This window comes from Vollenhovia emeryi, unplaced genomic scaffold, assembly GCF_000949405.1.
Source record: "Vollenhovia emeryi isolate VEMERY1.0 unplaced genomic scaffold, V.emery_V1.0 DF939187.1, whole genome shotgun sequence".
Lineage (NCBI taxonomy): Eukaryota > Metazoa > Arthropoda > Insecta > Hymenoptera > Formicidae > Vollenhovia > Vollenhovia emeryi.
Window position 1 is genome coordinate 276847 of NW_011967179.1, and position 17482 is coordinate 294328.

The 17482-nt window shown below is 38.9% G+C and overlaps 1 protein-coding gene across 1 annotated transcript in view; it reads right to left on the reverse strand.

The window, feature by feature from the left end:
• The window catches only part of LOC105562515, a 59709-nt gene that overhangs the window by 28837 nt on the left and 13390 nt on the right, over nucleotides 1-17482 (reverse strand). Inside the window, exon 3 of the mRNA XM_012013422.1 lies at nucleotides 2535-2708. Coding sequence (XP_011868812.1) covers nucleotides 2535-2708 — 174 coding nt within the window. The remainder of the gene's footprint in view (nucleotides 1-2534; nucleotides 2709-17482) is intronic.

Genomic DNA, 17482 nt, shown 5'->3' on the forward strand with positions numbered 1-17482 from the left:
GTCCTGTACCATTTTGCAATTTTCGTAATAGTTAACGAGTAATTAATTATTAAAAATCGTTGTCTTAGGCCGGCCTACCGCCCAATTCGAGCGCGTGGCAAGATGTGACCGCCTGGCGATCGATATTGCTATGCGCACATCTCGCCACGCGCTCGAATTGGGCGGTAGGCGGCCTAAGACAACGATTTTTAATAATTAATTAATTGTTAACTATTACAAAAATTGAAAAATGGTACAGGACTTTTCCATTCATCTCGATCCGTTTCTACCTTCTCAAAAATTTTGTCGGATATGGAAAGACTCACCCTGTATACATATTGTATATAAATATTAAAATATTAAGAATTTATTTTATATATATTTTAAGAAAACTGTGAAATCTCTTCGATTGGAAAAAAAATGTACGATCGCGGATCTATGTCGGCGAGACAATCGCCATAAAAATATAACAATCGTTGTAGTATCGTGGACACTTGAATGTAATTTCAAGAAAGATTGTCGACAGGTAACTTATTGCAGTTTAATTATGTATACTCGAATATAGCTTATTTTTCCGCTGAGAGAGCGTTTTCGCCAAGCCAACTTGACATTGACATTCAGACCTACTTTATTCCCGCGAGTCGTTTTGCAACCGCCGTTTTCACGCCAATATTTTCGCTTGAAAACGCTTTGCGTGTATCACCTTGTCCGGGGTTGATATACGGTAGCTACGCGATGTATCGTTGCGCGCTCCCGGTATCAATATCAATATTTATACATTTGCGCTCGGCGGTACGTACGATGCTAAATCCCGCGATACGTTATCGGCGCGGCGAGCGTCTGTATTACAACATCGTTGTATGCACCGTGCATTATTGCGGTTCAACCATTTCCCGTACGTTACGTACGTATCCTGCATCTTTTATAAACGACGCTTTGTTTCGCTTATCTACCTGTCGACGATCGGCGATAGATTAAATCGAAGTTATATTATTCGCTGCGTGAAAAGACGTTGATTTTTCAAATATTACCACGTAGTTCGGCACAATAGCGCGCGTTCGATATTCTAGCGCTGATAAATAATCATACGCCGCGCATAATCTCAAGATGTAGATATCCAGACGCGTTTAAACGAAGGCCCGACAATATGATTCGGAGCAAAAAATCCGCGCCCTATTACAATTTCAAATGAAACATGTACGCCGCTGGATGACAACCGGGTCAACCAGATATCAAATTGCGCAAAGAACGCGTAATGTCTAATTAAATGTATGTAGGCATACCGAGATTGGACGATGATATTTCGAAAAGAAGACAATCCTGGGAATTCCAGGCCTGCTGGAATGGTGCTGAGAGTTTTTCATATTAATAGGGCCGTACAAAAGCACGTGACTAACTTTCATTTTTACGCATAAGAATAATCTTTGAATATATATGCGATATTCCTCTCTCCCCTCCCCTCCCCCCTTATATAAAGATATGCATCGTACATCCATACAATAACATCAATAAATTTTTCCAGAGGGATACAGGATCTTCTCTCTCTTACATTGCCCACGGGCGAAGAACGTTTCCGTCGTTAAGGCGCATGTAAGCGGAATAGAACCCGGCGTTTCTAGCGCCGAGAGGCGTGAAACCGACATTTGTCATCACGAGCCAAAAATATATTACGTGATGGCATGGATTAGAGCCTCTCTCTTTCCCCCCACTGAGGGAGAAAAAAGTTTCCTCGGGCCACGTGGGAGTTGGACGGGGGCCGCATTGTGCGTCCGATCTCACGAATGGCTCGCGAGGCAGAATTTCTCACGCCGCGCGAGCGATCTTGAAAGTAATATTACGCTGTGCGCTTTTTGATTTAGTAAGGTAGCCGGGTCACGATCTCGCCGGATAATGGCGGTGCTATGCTGATTAGATTAGATAGAAAGGCCGCGCCTTATCGATAGTCAGAATAAGAGACGCCGATAAGGCCCTTTCGTATTGGCATCGATACGACGATTTGAATAGATATCGGGGTTTTTGGGTGGCATCGAAGTTATTTACGGTTGTGGCGCAGTACAATTTCTTTTGCCAATCTGATAATGCTGATAAATTTGTTCTACTTTTGACTCTCTAAAAGTCAATCAGTGGATTTTCACTGAAAACCGCGAATAGTTACTGATTTACAGTTATAACTGCAAATTAGTGATTTCAGTGATAATCCACTGATTGACTTTCTGAGAGAAAATCTTTCTATTGAAACGTAAAATAGAAGATTTCAATGAATGGTTTATCTTTCAAATTTCCTAATTGGAAACTTAATGTAAAATAACATTTGTGTTTTTATTACTATTTTCATTAAATTGAGTGTCATTTTTGAAAAATTGTATCCTCTCTATGAGACGTATTAATTATTGAAAATTTTTATTGTAAAAACTAATACAATCGAAAAATAAAGAAACAAGAACATACGAGCTATGTATTTAAATATCGATTCAAATCGTGACTCTTCTCTCTGCAAGATCCGTTTGAATAAAACGTCGGAAAAACTACAATAATCATGGCGAAAGTTTACTCACCTTATGATTTCGTGGCGTCTTCGAGAGGTTGCTGCGTCCGTTGATGAGAATATTGTCGTTGAGAAACGATACGTCGCAGGGCGACGGTGGACCCCCGGAGATCTCCCACTCGGCGTCGTCGGTCGTGGACGCATCCAAAGTAGCATCGAGCACTATAATGCCACCATCAGTAACCTGTAAAAAAAAAAGTAACAGTGGAATGAGTTTCGAAAGAGAAATGCTATCATACAGAAACGTCGCGATAATTTAAAAAGGGTGAACGAGCTGTGACGACGTCCGAAATGTATTTTGAAATACACATATCTTATCTTGTTTTGAAGAGCTTTAAAATTAATGAAATTATTCTTTGCATGTATAATGCAATGTAAAGTTACGAAATCACTTACTCTCTAAAAGTCAATCAGTGGATTATCAGTGATAACAGTGAATAGTCGCTGATTTACAGTTAATACCACTGCAATTTTCAGTGATCCTTCACTGATTGACTTTTAGAGAGTACAAACGCATGAATAACTTTACCAATCAATATCATTTTAATAGTTAAATATGAGATACCAAATTTGTTTAAAAAAAATATTTACTAATACGTTAACATTTGGCTTTACACGCTTGTCTTTAAATTAAATTAAGATCTGTTTAAATATATATCTATCACAAAATTCATCTGTGATTAAAACAATCGATTTTGAAATCGGCTAGAGGTTTTTTGATTATTTATTTCATAAGATTAATATAGAAAGTCCTCTGTTATATGAGATGGCAGGTTTTCAACATCCAAATTCAATCACAAGTCTTTTTCAGCAACGATTACACAATCTAACAATGAATTTTCCATTAAACCGATTTCGCTCCGAGGACAATGAATAGGGGACTTTCCTCTACACACGATACTAGTGTCGATAATTTTACTTTCTTGTTTGTTCAATTTTTAGTTTAATTGAATCAGGATTTAACGAAGAGATACGCCTGGTTATCTTGATTTTCAGCGAACTGTAAACAGAATTTTTGATGTTTCAGCACAAACTCAACTTTTTCACTTAGTTACACGCGCAAATCTTTCCTCATGAATGTATATTAACATTCTGGTGGACTAGGACATGCATTCGGACTCGAGCGCAAATAAGCGCACGTGCAAATACGCAATTCTCTACGACTCGAGAAACACCCGCGGCGATTCGGGAAAGTTGTTTCCGCGTGAAAATATGAGGGTTTGCTCGGAAAAATGCACCTCTTCCTAACCCACAATTAAAATTAACGTCATACGCGAGACTGGCAGTGATTAATGCACAGCTCGCGTATAGTTTTGACGCAAACTTCCTCAAGCTTTCGCTCATGGATATTGAACGACGACATCCGTTACTGAATTTTATTTCACTTTTTGAAGAGTACTGTTTAAAATTTCGTATAAAAGTTGCGCAATTAGTAAATTTTTCAAGTCAAATCATATCAAGAATAAAATATTGTTTAATCGAGTTGAATTATTTCATCTATTTTTCTACTCAAATCACATGATGATAAGCATTGTCTTCGAGTCTTATATTAAAAACGTGTCATATGTATTCAATTTTTCATGCATTATTAACATTGTATTATACTTTGCGTTGAAATTCCATTGAAGATAACATCAAGTTACTTTCAAGGCGTAATTGGAAAGATATAAAAATTGCGAAATAAAAGTATAGATGGGAATATTTCGTCTTCACTTCTTGGAAGTAAAGACTGCAAAACGAAGATCGAGGCACACGGTACGCGTCTCCCGCGTCTTCGTTTCTTTATTTTTCTACTGAAAAGAAGTACGAGGAACTCGTTTTCCAACCGAGCATAAAATGTGTCATCGCAGTTCGAAAAAAAAAAAATGCCTCGACAAAGTATTTTCGTTGCATGTACAATCGAGCGAAGTAAATTACAGCCTCGTGATGTTTTCTCCGCGTACAATTGCAAATTATCCCCGAAGTGATCTTCGGGTGTCGGGAGAGGAGGGAACGGGACCTGTCCTGCGATGTTATTTTACTCCTTTTGTTAACAATGGAGACGTTAACTGCGGACGATTCGATCGTGCTCTCGAGCATGCCGGGACGACGGTTACATTCACGCGAGACGTCAGTCGGTCATTACGGTTACCGCCTTTCATGACTCTCGTGAATGGGACATCCTGCCGAGTCGAAGAAAAGAGGGAAACGCGAAACGTGAGTGATACGAGGTAATATGGATAAACACTCGTATCGAGCCGTCCTTCGAGGGAGGGCCTGCTCCCGGTTTCTCTCTCTTTCTCTCTCTCTCTCTCTCTCTCTCTCTCTCTCTCTCTCTCTCTCTCTCTCTCTCCCCTCCCTCCCTCTCTCTCGGTCTGTCTGCCTCTTCGGCCGAGTGAGTTCCCTCGCGAAACAGGATATGCGAAAGAGAAATGCCATAACTTTGTCGCGGACTTGAGAATTATCTGGCATCTGTCGTCCGCGCGGACATGTGCTTCGTTCCTTCAAGCAACGTCACATTTCACATTTATTCTTACTTACGTGCAGTGATAGTTCTCGAAATATTAAAATGCGATAAGCACGCTAAATCGTGGGAATCTCAATAAATACAAGTATTATTAATAAATACAAAAACATATACTGTTTATATATATATAAATCTTTCGGGAAATATACTTTTTAAGTGCAGATATTTGATTTTTAAATAAAAACCTATTTGCTTGTGCGCGTAATGTTGGTATGGAAAATGGTAATGGCAATAAACAGTAATCATTCTTAGAATAGCGTGTCAAGACGCCACGTTTGTGTATCATATTGTCATGCAATTTTGTCTATTACTTTAATATATAAACATCAACTTTCAGTATTTTGCGTGCTTTTGTGACAATGCATGATCACAAATATTCTCGCGCGAAACTTTCGGTAAATTCCACATTCGCGCGGTGGAGAGCCGCGTGTGAAAATCGAGTGGCTTTACGTCGGCGGGGACGACTCGATCGATTTCCGGTCTACTTCCGGCGATCGCCGCAGGGGGATCGACGATTTTCGAAAGTGATATTTTTTTTTTGGTGGTAATCTGCCTCGCTGCTCCCTCCTTCGTGTCGCGCGACGATTTGGGTTGAACGTTCGTTAATCCAGAGAAAAATGCGGTCACGGATCATAAGACGCAGCCGCATTACGGACGAGCAACGATCGAGGCCGAGCAGCATAATATCTGTATTTGAATATAAAACACGGTATGCCGATGCCATGTGCCGGTGAAACGAGATGAGCGAACAAATATGTAGCGATTCCGTGTCGGAAATCTATTATTTCCCCGTCCGATACGTACTTTGACAAAATCTGTAATTTGCGAAAGTTCTAGATAACAGTCGCGTATCTGAGTCAAATGAACTGTCCGAAGTCACTTTCCTCGGAATACAGAAACCTCCGGTCGAACGATAGAGTTCCAACGATAGGACATCGGAAAATATGAGAAATTGACAATAAAATAAATGTCACTACTAATTTCATACGAATAACAATTTTATTCGCGCAAAACTACCAGCTGGACGTTATCTTAAGACAATTCCAATTTATTTTGTGATTATCTAAATTTACTAATTAGTCTTAAAGATAGTCGTTAAGGAAATGAAAACTTTGAATGTTCATTAAAGAATATGTCGGTCGAGAGAAAGTGCGCAAAGACTTCCACAGAAAATCTCCTATATCTGATGAAATTCTGTTTGACTCGCGGTTTGCCTTGTTAAGCTGCTATTTAGAAATTCGTAATATCGCATGGTAAATTAAAATACTAATAATTATTTCCACATGCCTCGGTGGTCGAATTGCGACGCCCGCCTAGTGAAAGAAAGGTCCAGGTTCAAACGCCGGCTGAGGTAATATTTTTCGTAATACATTTAAAATATGAAATATTTAGACACTAACACCCTGTCACGGCTCTTAGTTCTTTATTCCTTCAAATTTGTGTTTATCACATTTGAGCCGTGAGCCACGAATTTTAATTAATTTATTAATAATTATATTAATGCACCTGCGTGTGCCCAGTCAGCAGTTTTGTAAGCTGGACACGAGGAAAAAAGATTCATTAACTGAAGCGTGAGCTTTCTATCTGCATGTAAATCAGTAGATTGCAGATTAGTAATTGTTCGTGTGATTGATTGCAACGCGAGAAAAATGCAACGCGCTCTGTATTCCCGCCGGGCTGCTAACTGCCGCAGATTAATGTGTCGGATTCATTACGCAGGTAATTCCAGCGGATAAAGTGTCGTGAGAAAAACTGTGAACTCGGCGTCTAGCGTATAATCTCGTATTACGCCCAGGCAAATGGGCGGATTAAATCTGACAAGCTGGCATTAATGTTAATGCGGAACGATTTAAGTAAGCTGTCGATCGCTGTCGCGTGGTAGTAATTAGTCTCGGCGGCAACAATGCGCTTCTTCGTCTCGGTGCATATTGAAATATATTATCCGCTTACGATCGAAACAGCGAGCGGTGACGTTACGCTACTCGTATATTTACCGCGGTTATGCTCACATGTGCGTGACACCGTATCGGAGGAAACCGACATGTACGAGTTTTATAGGAAAGTAACGCTCACAATTCGAACAAAAATACTCGGACTTACGGTAAGGTCAATAAACTAATAAAGACTATTCTAAAAGTATGGAAAAATTGGCCCGGAAGCAGCTCCGGAAATATAAACTAAAGGTACAGACACACACACACATCCTGTATTTCGACACATTGCCAGCTCATTTTCTGTTGAGGTAAAACACGATTTTCATCCGTTCAACTGCTAAAAACATGTACATCTCGTAGAATAATATAATTGTCTGAAATAATTAACTGTAGCTTTATTGTTCAATACGTTAGCTCTTGTTTTCTCAATGTCACGTTGTTGGCTGAAATTTTCTGACATCGCTAAATTATATATTTATTCGCTCATTAACCCTTTGAAGTATACATTTTTCTATTGAACCATTTTTTGTAAAACTTTGTTTACAAGGGTTTTTGGGGTCGCTGATTACGAATCCGTTATCAGATTATAATTCAAAATGGCAGAATTCAAAACTTAAAAGAATAATATCATTCAACTGTAATTCAACTATGCTAGGAAACATTATTTAGATATTATTAGGACCCATGGACTCTAAATTCCAGTTGAAAATTCTTATAGAATATAAGAAATAGCGCGCGCGACATGGCGGATGCAAAATTGAAATTTGGTCATTTCTTAGAATTTACTTATTCTTGGCACTACCCAGAGCTAACAACGCGGACGTGATGAGTTCCTAAATACCGTAATGAAACGAAAATGCTGAAAAATTTGAAAATTAAAAAAATTCACGCACTTTGCATCCGCCATTTTAAATTTTGAAAATCTGACATCAGATTCGTAATGAGCGACCCCGAAAACCCCTTTGTACAAAGTTTTCGAGAAATAATCTTCAAAAACTTGGTCAATAATGAATTTTTCCGAAAAAATTGCGATTTTTCACATTTGTTTATTTATCAAACTTTTACAACAAATGTTAAACCCTACTTAACGTTTCTTTATGTTCTTTTATTGCTGAGACACCCAAAAAATGCAAAAAACCTAACTGAAATGCGTTAACTAGAAATTAAATGGCCAAAAAGTATAGTTGAGATGGTAACGTGGGTTACCACCATGCGTCAAAGGGTTAAAAGCAGGCAATTTTAACAGTTTCTTCGACATTAAACATTTTTAGTTATGAAACTCGCGTTAAATACGCAACCAAGTACGGGCACCTCGTAAGGTTGCGGTCTGGAGGCAACGCGGACGTGAAATGACCGGATGAAAACAAGACGCCGCTTTAAAGAGACATCGGAAGAATGCATTAATAAAGGAGGGAAGTTGCGGCAATGAACCTGAGGACGCGGTCCCTGACTCCATGGGAAACTCCCAGGACGGTTCTTTCCATTATTCCGGCCGCAGTGAAGTATCACTCCCGCAGGTGGACCTTGAACCTACGAGGAGAGACCATCGGTTGTCGCCTGACAGTCGCCTGTGAACGCACTCTACGCAGGAGAGCACGCCTTATACGCACGCGTTACGCTTGCACGTGCAGCGAGCGGATCGACGCGTAAACATCCTACCATCCTCCCGAGGATACGAAATAATATTTGCAATATAACCGTAAAAAGCACGGGAAGTATGAATTCATTGGCATCGTAATACGCGTTAACTAACATAAATGTATCTTAATTTGTTGTAAAGATACATATATCGCGAGACTTTCAAGAATTCTAAGATTTCCACTGTAGTCGCTGTTTTTAGACATTGCAGAAAATTTAAAAAAAACGTTGACTGCAACAGACAATTGGAAATTATAAACAACCGAACGTGTTATCGATTGTCATAGAATAAACTAAATTTTAGAAATGTGGCATTTCACAATTTAAACAATTTTATAAAATTACGAGAAAAAAATTGTCACGGTTAACCCCGCAAAATTAATCGAGTATTGACTCAATACTATTGAATATTTCAAACAAAACATATTCCTCAAACTGATTTATAAACATACACAGTAGACTTGGTATTAGGTTGAGGATACAATAATAAAGTATGACGAAAATAGTGGACACCAATTTTCAGTGTCCATATTTTCAATTAGTTTTTTCTTCTACTTATAGTTTGAACGCAGTGAAAGCGCGGTATGCTGGAATTCCGGTTCTCAGGAGGCTATTCCGATCTCCCCTTCCAACATAATGATACATTGAGTGGAAAGAAAAAAATGCTACTTGCTTACAATCAAGCGCTATCGATCTAAATTGTTGCGATCACGTTAAGCCGCAAAAAGTGTTTTCAACAAAAGGCGGTTACACGATAGTGCGAGGTTTGTAAAATGAACTTACTCAGATTACCCGCTTGCTTAAAGTCGCAAGCGTACGACGTTGGGGTGTGTCTAATTGAAAATTATCAGAAACTTACTGCACGGCGTAATCGTTCTCATGCGCGTACTTCCTTTCGGTTTTACTGCTCACCCCAACGCTCAACGAGCTCATTTCCTCCCTCGACCTCTGATCCGGTTCATGGTCGGTCATACTCTAAGGTCTTCCAAAGCATTTAACGCTTAATCTTCAGTAATCATTTAAAAATCAGCATCCATTCCATCGTAATTACACTTATTTTTAATGTACTTGAAGAGGACCACAATCCGGACGGTCGAAACGTGGAAATAAATAAGTTATTCTGCCAGTTGAGTCGTTAAACTTGTGTTAGATAATTTTGAACGCTCGAGAAAGGCACCGCTACGAGCACGAAGATGAAACGATGGCCGATGTGCGAAAATTCCATTAATTATAAAATATTTTTCATGCAGTTCTGAACGCATTTAACTGCTTTCCAAAAAGTTTTGGCGATAAATATTTTTTTTAAATAAAAATCTTAGATTCTATGAATACACACTGAATGTTTCACACGCACTAAATTAAAGCTAAGAATTATATCGAGAGGAGCAACGTTTGCCTTCTGCGTTTTTCAGAAGAATTGTCCTCTTTAATGATATTAATATCAATTTGGATAATTACAGATAAACAATTGCTGTAGAAACCAGCAGATAAATTTGTCAATAAAATACATTTTTTCGTGGAAAGAATAAAATTTCCGAAAAATGTATATCTTTTTATTGACCTTCAGAAATATAATTGCAATGAATCGCATATATAGAGTAGAGACCCTGTAATCAGAGACTGGCCATAAGAGAGTTCGTCAAATTCCTGCGAGTGAGAGAGAAACATAAGCTACTTCACTTTTCTACGATCGTAGACTCGTAGAAGAGTGAAATAGCCTGTTTCTCTCTCACTCGCAGAAATTTGACGAACTCTCTTATGGCCAGCCTTTGATTGCAGGGTCTCTAATATAGAGTACACTTCGTATTACAACGCTCATGCTCTATATTTAGTCGCAGTCACCGGAACTACTTCCCGCCCACCCGTGAACTTTATTAATGCGTGTAGCGTTTCGTCAGCGCGGGATCAATTTACATGAATCATCCTAAATACGCTTGGTCAAACCGATCAAAGTTTACTGCGGAGTCGCAGCTGACTTTCTCATCTTTCAGTTTATCGCTGCCGTACACAAAAAGAAAATTGAACTTTTTACAACGTCACCGTCGAGGCCTTCTTTCGCCAAGCGATGTTGTGCCATCCTCGATTCGCCGCTTGATAAATCTTCGATGTCGCGCATTAACCGGGCAGATAATCGAAATTATCACAAGTGGCAGGCGATGCCGCTTTTATCGCGGCTTCAATTCCATTGTTTGCTACACGTCTTCGTCTGTCGTATAATTCATCTGTTACGTTAGCAGCTTCTTAAAGCCGTTACGCGCGCCCTACCTTTTCTATACTCGACACGAACAATTCGAACTGTGTATAAAGCAGATATGCAATTGCAATTAAAATAATTTTTCGTTGCACCTAAGAACGTAACGACAACGTACTCTTCGCTGACTCGAATCGCGATTCAAATTTTATTACACTGTGAAATCAAACGTTGGTGGACAGAATGCTTGTAAATTTCTTATCTTAGAGAAAAATCCTTGGCATTGTTCTTCAACCTAATAATATTTCCATCGTTATGTTTAAACATTTATCATTTATCACTTTCATATTCGTATGTCAAGGTTTCGAATATTTATGAAACGCGTATCTTATTCTTAAAAAATACAAATTCTGCAGAACAATTACGATGGAGGTTTGCGGTTTTCGTATGATATTACAGGTGGTAGAAATTTAATTTTGAAAGTACGTCGTAAATTTGAAGATGCAGCCGTAAAGCCGATTTCAGCCAAGATTTTTGATTCTTTATTCAAACCACTTTCAAAACGTGCGACGCGCATAACCACAACATAAATTCGCGAATTCGAAAGTATTACCGCTCATACGAGATAATACAGGATATTGGCAGTAGTCCTGCTGCTGGATTCGCAGGAGTGGAGCTCGGTCAAGGTCAAACGAGGTCAGGCATCTTGAATTTCACCGGGGGAAACCCTTTCACGCCCGCTCACGATGGAGAACGACGAGAGATTTCACCATCGCGATCGAAGCCGTCGAAATGAAGCCTTGCCTCCGGGAGAAAGGGGGGGGGGACGGGCTTTAGTCGCACGGAAATTAATTAGTCCAATTTGCGACGAGAAACGGTGTAGCGGCAGGTGCCGAAAGGCGCGGGCAGTTCCGAGATCCGTCATTCAGGCGCGAAAATAAAATACGGCTCCGGACGAAGCAGCAACTAATTTTACACGCTCCAGCGAGTGTATAAAAATGTTATAACGCGCTAACCGAAGTTCGAAGATTCAAATTGCTTTCATCATTATGCCATATTTGACTAACGTGTTGACAGATAGTGACAGCCGCGAAGCCGTTATGTAAAGCCGATTTTGTGATACGGAGACTGGTTCCGCATACTTGCGAATTGTGTCAACGACGCGCCGAAATATCCGATCATAATCCGTCTCCTTATTTTTAAATGAGAAATTGAACTCTCGTAGATTTGTCAAAGTGTGCGCAACGGAAAAATTTACCTTACCAAATTGCACGGTAAATCAGGCGGATGTATGCTAAGGTTATCGAATTACCGGTGCCGAGGCTGCGAACATTTGTACAATTTATGTGGACAAGCACGCTATATTTAGTAACTACTTTGTGTAAATTGCAGATAAGATCGAAGGAATTACGAAGCACAGTTAACGAGTTAACGGCTCAGTTAGTCCAATGAATATTGTCCGAACGCGCAATAATGTTATACACGAATTCAATTATTATAGATCACTGCTTTTATAAGGAGGATAATGCGGCTAATATCTCAAAGAGTGGTGCGAGGCGGTTGATTACATCGCAAGTGGAATAACCGGTTTCGAAAAGAAATGTCCGTTTGGATCATCACAATTAAAATTATAACAAGGATATAGAACGTTTTTTTTAAGTTAATTAAAAACAGTAAGGTACTTCAATAAATGTATTTGAATTGTGATCTATGCATAAGCCTACTCATTCGATTGTTTACCGATTTACATATGTAGTGATGGACAGAAGAGTCGCGACACGTTTTTTTTTGTGAGTTTAGAATCGCGCATTTAGGTCCAGGTTTACGGTCCAAAACATTTTCTCTGGGGACAATTTTACTTGAGAAATAGATTGAAAACGCTCAAAATGATTTCGGAATGGCCGTCGAGTGAAATATCCCTTTTTGGAACGTAACCTGAAAATAGTGTCGCAGTCATTCTGTCCCATCACTGTAGATCAAAATTATGCAGTGAATAACAAAGTAGTATGAAAGTTATGTCACAAAATAAATAATACAAGACCAACTGAAAAAGTTCCTGGCTGAAACGCCAACAAATTGATTCTCAAATGTGTAACGTTGGATCCAACAAATACCAACAAAATTCTTCCCCGACAGATATCTGTACTTGAGAGATCAACTGTCGCAATTGACACTTAGCAATTTATGTACAGGAGCCAAAATCATTTCTACAAGTTGTTTCTTTATATTTTTCTGAAGTGTGTTTGTGTGCAAATATTTCTTGTTATTTATTAGGGAAATCGCTTACTTTAATATAGGATTTTCCTAGTAGCACAGTGCACTGGCTAAACATTGGTCCAATACAACCAAACGTTGGGCCAATGTTTAACCAATGTTTGATCAATGCACTGTGCTACTACACTGAAAAAAATCTGGTAGATTCAACCAGTTGTCTGTTAGAAAATGGACGAATCAGAATTCCTTCAGGATTTACCATAAGTGTAGTGAAGTCTGGCAAAAACTATAGTTAGCACGATAGGGCTCGATATTTTATAACCAGAAGTTTGCTAGACTTCACTACACATCTGGTAAATCCTATAAAGGAATCCTGATTCGTCCATTTTCTAACAGACGACTGGTTAAATCTACCAGATTTTTTTTTCCAGTGTAGGGTTGTCGCAAATCTCGTTTTGTTGAGATAAAACCTCAAAATCGATCATTTCACTTCTAAGGTACAGATATGATTTCTAATAGTACGGAGACATTCGGGGGGGGGGGGGGGGATAACTATTTACTGAATACAGAAACAAGTCGTCCGCAGTCGTGTACGTTGCGTGTCAAGTACAACAGCGTGTCAAGTACAACTGCAGACGCTAGATTGCAAAACGTTCGCTCGAGCGTGATATTCCTTAGAAGGCCAAGCGAAGAAGCAACCTGGAGGATGTTAACGGACTTTGTGCTCTTCTACTGGATGTCCCGGTTGCTACTCTAGGACGGCCATATACGAGAAGAGATCCGCGTATTATGTCGTGGAATGTTACCGATCTGCAAGTTTCTCCCCCTCTTTTCCAGCTCATCCGATCTCTACCGCTTTGTCATGATCGAGGTTAGATCTCTCGGAGCCAGAGATTTGTCAATCAGCAAATTCGTCCGTATTTTTTTTTTCGGGGCGATACGGTAAAAATTATAGAAATCCAATCGATCGATCTAATTTCTGCGAATACAATAACGCGGACTGATTTCTTTTAGCAATAAGTCGCAATAACACAACAATCAGCTGCTTTAATTGGAAAAGAGTGTTCCGGAAATGCGATACGTGGGCAAAAATAGCAATATAACCAGAATTCGTCAGTGAGCGCGACAAATTATCAATAAGCGATAAGATTGAAACAGAACCTTTCTTTGGCGGCTGAAATTATCGGACGCACCGTAACACACTTGCTCGATGCAAAAAGTTTCTTCCCTTCGCACGAACATGCACTTTAAGCGAACTTAAATGTCGAGAGAATAGACGTTGAATTATGAGATACCGTAATAATTACCGAATAAGAGGATGTCAAGGATATCCTCTCTCCGAACTCAATCGCCGTAATGCGGTACGAAGCAAGTGGTCAATGAAAATCCGTAACCAGTAACACATATCGTCGTTAGAGCTTCGCGTGTTGGAAAATGTACGGCCAATTATTCGGTGTAATTTAAAACCGCTTGTACGTGCACTGAGAAAATTGCTTTGATTGTATCAACGAGACATGTATGATAGAATGCATTTTGGTTAAACAGAATTTTTAGTTCTCACGATACAGGGCTCGATGTTTCATGACCAGAAGTTTGATAGACTTCACTATACGCCTAGTAAGTCCTAAAGGAATTCTGATTCGTCCATTTTCTAACAGACGACTGGTTGAATCTACCAGATTTCTAATTAACGCAACCTGATGTTGTTTTCCAGTGTACATATTTTTCATATAATTTCCTTATTTGTTGTCAATTTATTTTTAATGTCCGCATAATTTAGGATTACACGGGAAAAGAAAGTTAAATTCGAAAGGGAATTTTGTAGAAATACGATGAAGGGATGAGAATGTGACTAGCGGTGAATTGTCGGCACGCTTACATTGCCGATATTCAATATCAGTATCGTTTCACGGTGGGTTGTTAATTTCCGATCGATAAATCGACAACACATGACTCATTGAATCGCGATCGCGAGTGACCTGTGTTTATATAAAGATAAAGCTCGTCACAGCAAGTACGACATTGTGCAGCCGCTTTACGTCACCATAGGCGGCGCTTTCTTTTCTCGTCACAAAATGCACAGGTTTAAGAAAAACACAAGCCGACCGCCAGAAGCTGAATCGAGAGTGCTCGTTTTCCGTCTGATTCGCTACGGTTCGCACAAAAATTATGCGTTATTAAACGCTCCCATGGATACACCAGAATGACTCAGTAGCTAAAATCAATGACTTACGTAAGAAGAAAAGTGATTACTTCCGTCTTGTAAGTTCTATTAATACGAATAATGTACAGGAAAGTTGACTGTAACATAAAAACTAAGTTTCTCTTGGTAATAATAGTAACTTTTCGTCGTTTTTTTTCAATATGTTTCAATTCCCCTGCTGTATCTTTTTCAATAATTTCCTGTAATTTGTATTTATATATTGTTATCGAACTACTTCCTTAAAATAAAAAAATCTATTCGTATCTTTAATAATCTTCAATATCTGCTTCAATCTTTTATATTTTAACCATTTTATCTTTTACATAAGACACTCAAGATAGATTAAGTAAATAATACTTAGAGAATCTTCATTAGTGCCTAATTATGTGTAAAAATGTTGGATTATTTTTGAAAATACATTAAAAATATTTTTAAATAGTATTTTTTCTTTGATCGACTAAAAATTGCCTTGCCATAGTTCAATGATCGAAAAGGTTTTTTTTTACGAAAATCTCGGTTAATTGAAATTCTCGGGTTCTAAATCCAGAGTGACTCTTGTATTTTTTCCTTGACTCTTTCACCGACACAATTAAAAGCTATGAATAGCTCGGGTAAGAAGCACTTTCACTGTTAAATTTAATGGGCATCACGTATAAAAATATCTCTTCTTCATCCTTACTCAGCTTAATTAATAGACAAGAAACAACACTGGCATGTACTTTCGCTCGAGAGAATTTCAAGGATATTATGAAAAATGTTAAATGACGTTAGACAAAAAGCTTGCAAAGGCGAGCTTGTGTAAAAACATAGCGATACCGCATATCGCTTCCCGGTTTCCTTCCAAAAGAAGAACGCCGACGAGGAATTATATCGCTAAATGGAAAAGGAGGAAAGCCAATGAAAGGACGCAGACGGAAGGAGGATATGGCGTTATCACGGCGGGTTTAAACTAAACAGGACGTTGCACTAAGCGTTCGACCGGATGATAGTCAGCTGACGTATGTGTGTATACACGCCGATCGGCTTTGTTTAAATTCCTTTGGGTGTCCCAGTTAATAATTTTGCATACCGTGCGGATGATGTACGTGTGTACACGTACACACTGTATACTACGCGCTTGCCGTAACAATTTTGCAATGACGCACGATTAGCTAATTACACCGGCTAATTACTCTTTGCGTATCGTATGTCTTGACTGATTATTCCGCGCTGGTCTGAGAAATATACTGACAGTGAGACAAAGTAAAAAAGAAAAACAAACGGAAAAGACACAAGTGAATAATTTTTTTTCTTCTGCAATTTCGTTTCTCAATCCTAATCAAGACCGAGTTTGAATAAGAAAAGTAGTGAAAGAGAGCGCGTTTACTAAATTGTAAAATAAAAAATTGGGGTATTATGTCGGCGTTATATTAATACATTTTCATAGGGAATGTTATTGGAGTACAACATGGTGGATGCAACAGTAGAAACTCCAGGCATATGTCGACCATTATAAATTGCCAAGTTTGCACTTCCCACGAGACACAACAAAGTTTAAGTTCAATGCACTTACTGGAGAATAAAGCGACTTTCTCCGAAGAAAATATATAATGATTAATTATTGTCCACCGCCACTCTAAAATTCGCGATATTCTCATACGAGATACCCATCGCGTCTTATTTGTATGCATCACAATTTACGCACACGTAATGATCGGGATTATGCAATTTATCATAGGATCGTAAAGGTTAATTAGCACGCTGAACGACTGGATGTGATATAATCCAACGTTAAGTAATCGCAATAAAATTCAATGTATACAGGAATAATCTATGCCGATGCACAAATCTGTATAAATGTAACGAATAATTTTCTTATATTTCTAATCATTTATGTGTGAGCTGTGCAATTTCACTACCTATCCAGAGGTATAAGCTGCCCTCTCTCTTATATTTTTCCGTGAACGTATCTTATTCCACTTAATTTATTTTGTAGAACTTTTCACATTTATACGCGAAAACGGTTTTTGCTGAAGTACATATACAGGGTGAGTCTTTCCATATTCGACAAAATTTTTGAGAAGGTAGAATGGATCGAGATGAACGGAAAAGTCCTGTACCATTTTGCAATTTTCGTAATAGTTAACGAGTAATTAATTATTAAAAATCGTTGTCTTAGGCCGGCCTACCGCCCAATTCGAGCGCGTGGCGAGATGTGCGCATAGCAATATCGATCGCCGGGCGGTCACATCTTGCCACGCGCTCGAATTGGGCGGTAGGCCGGCCTAAGACA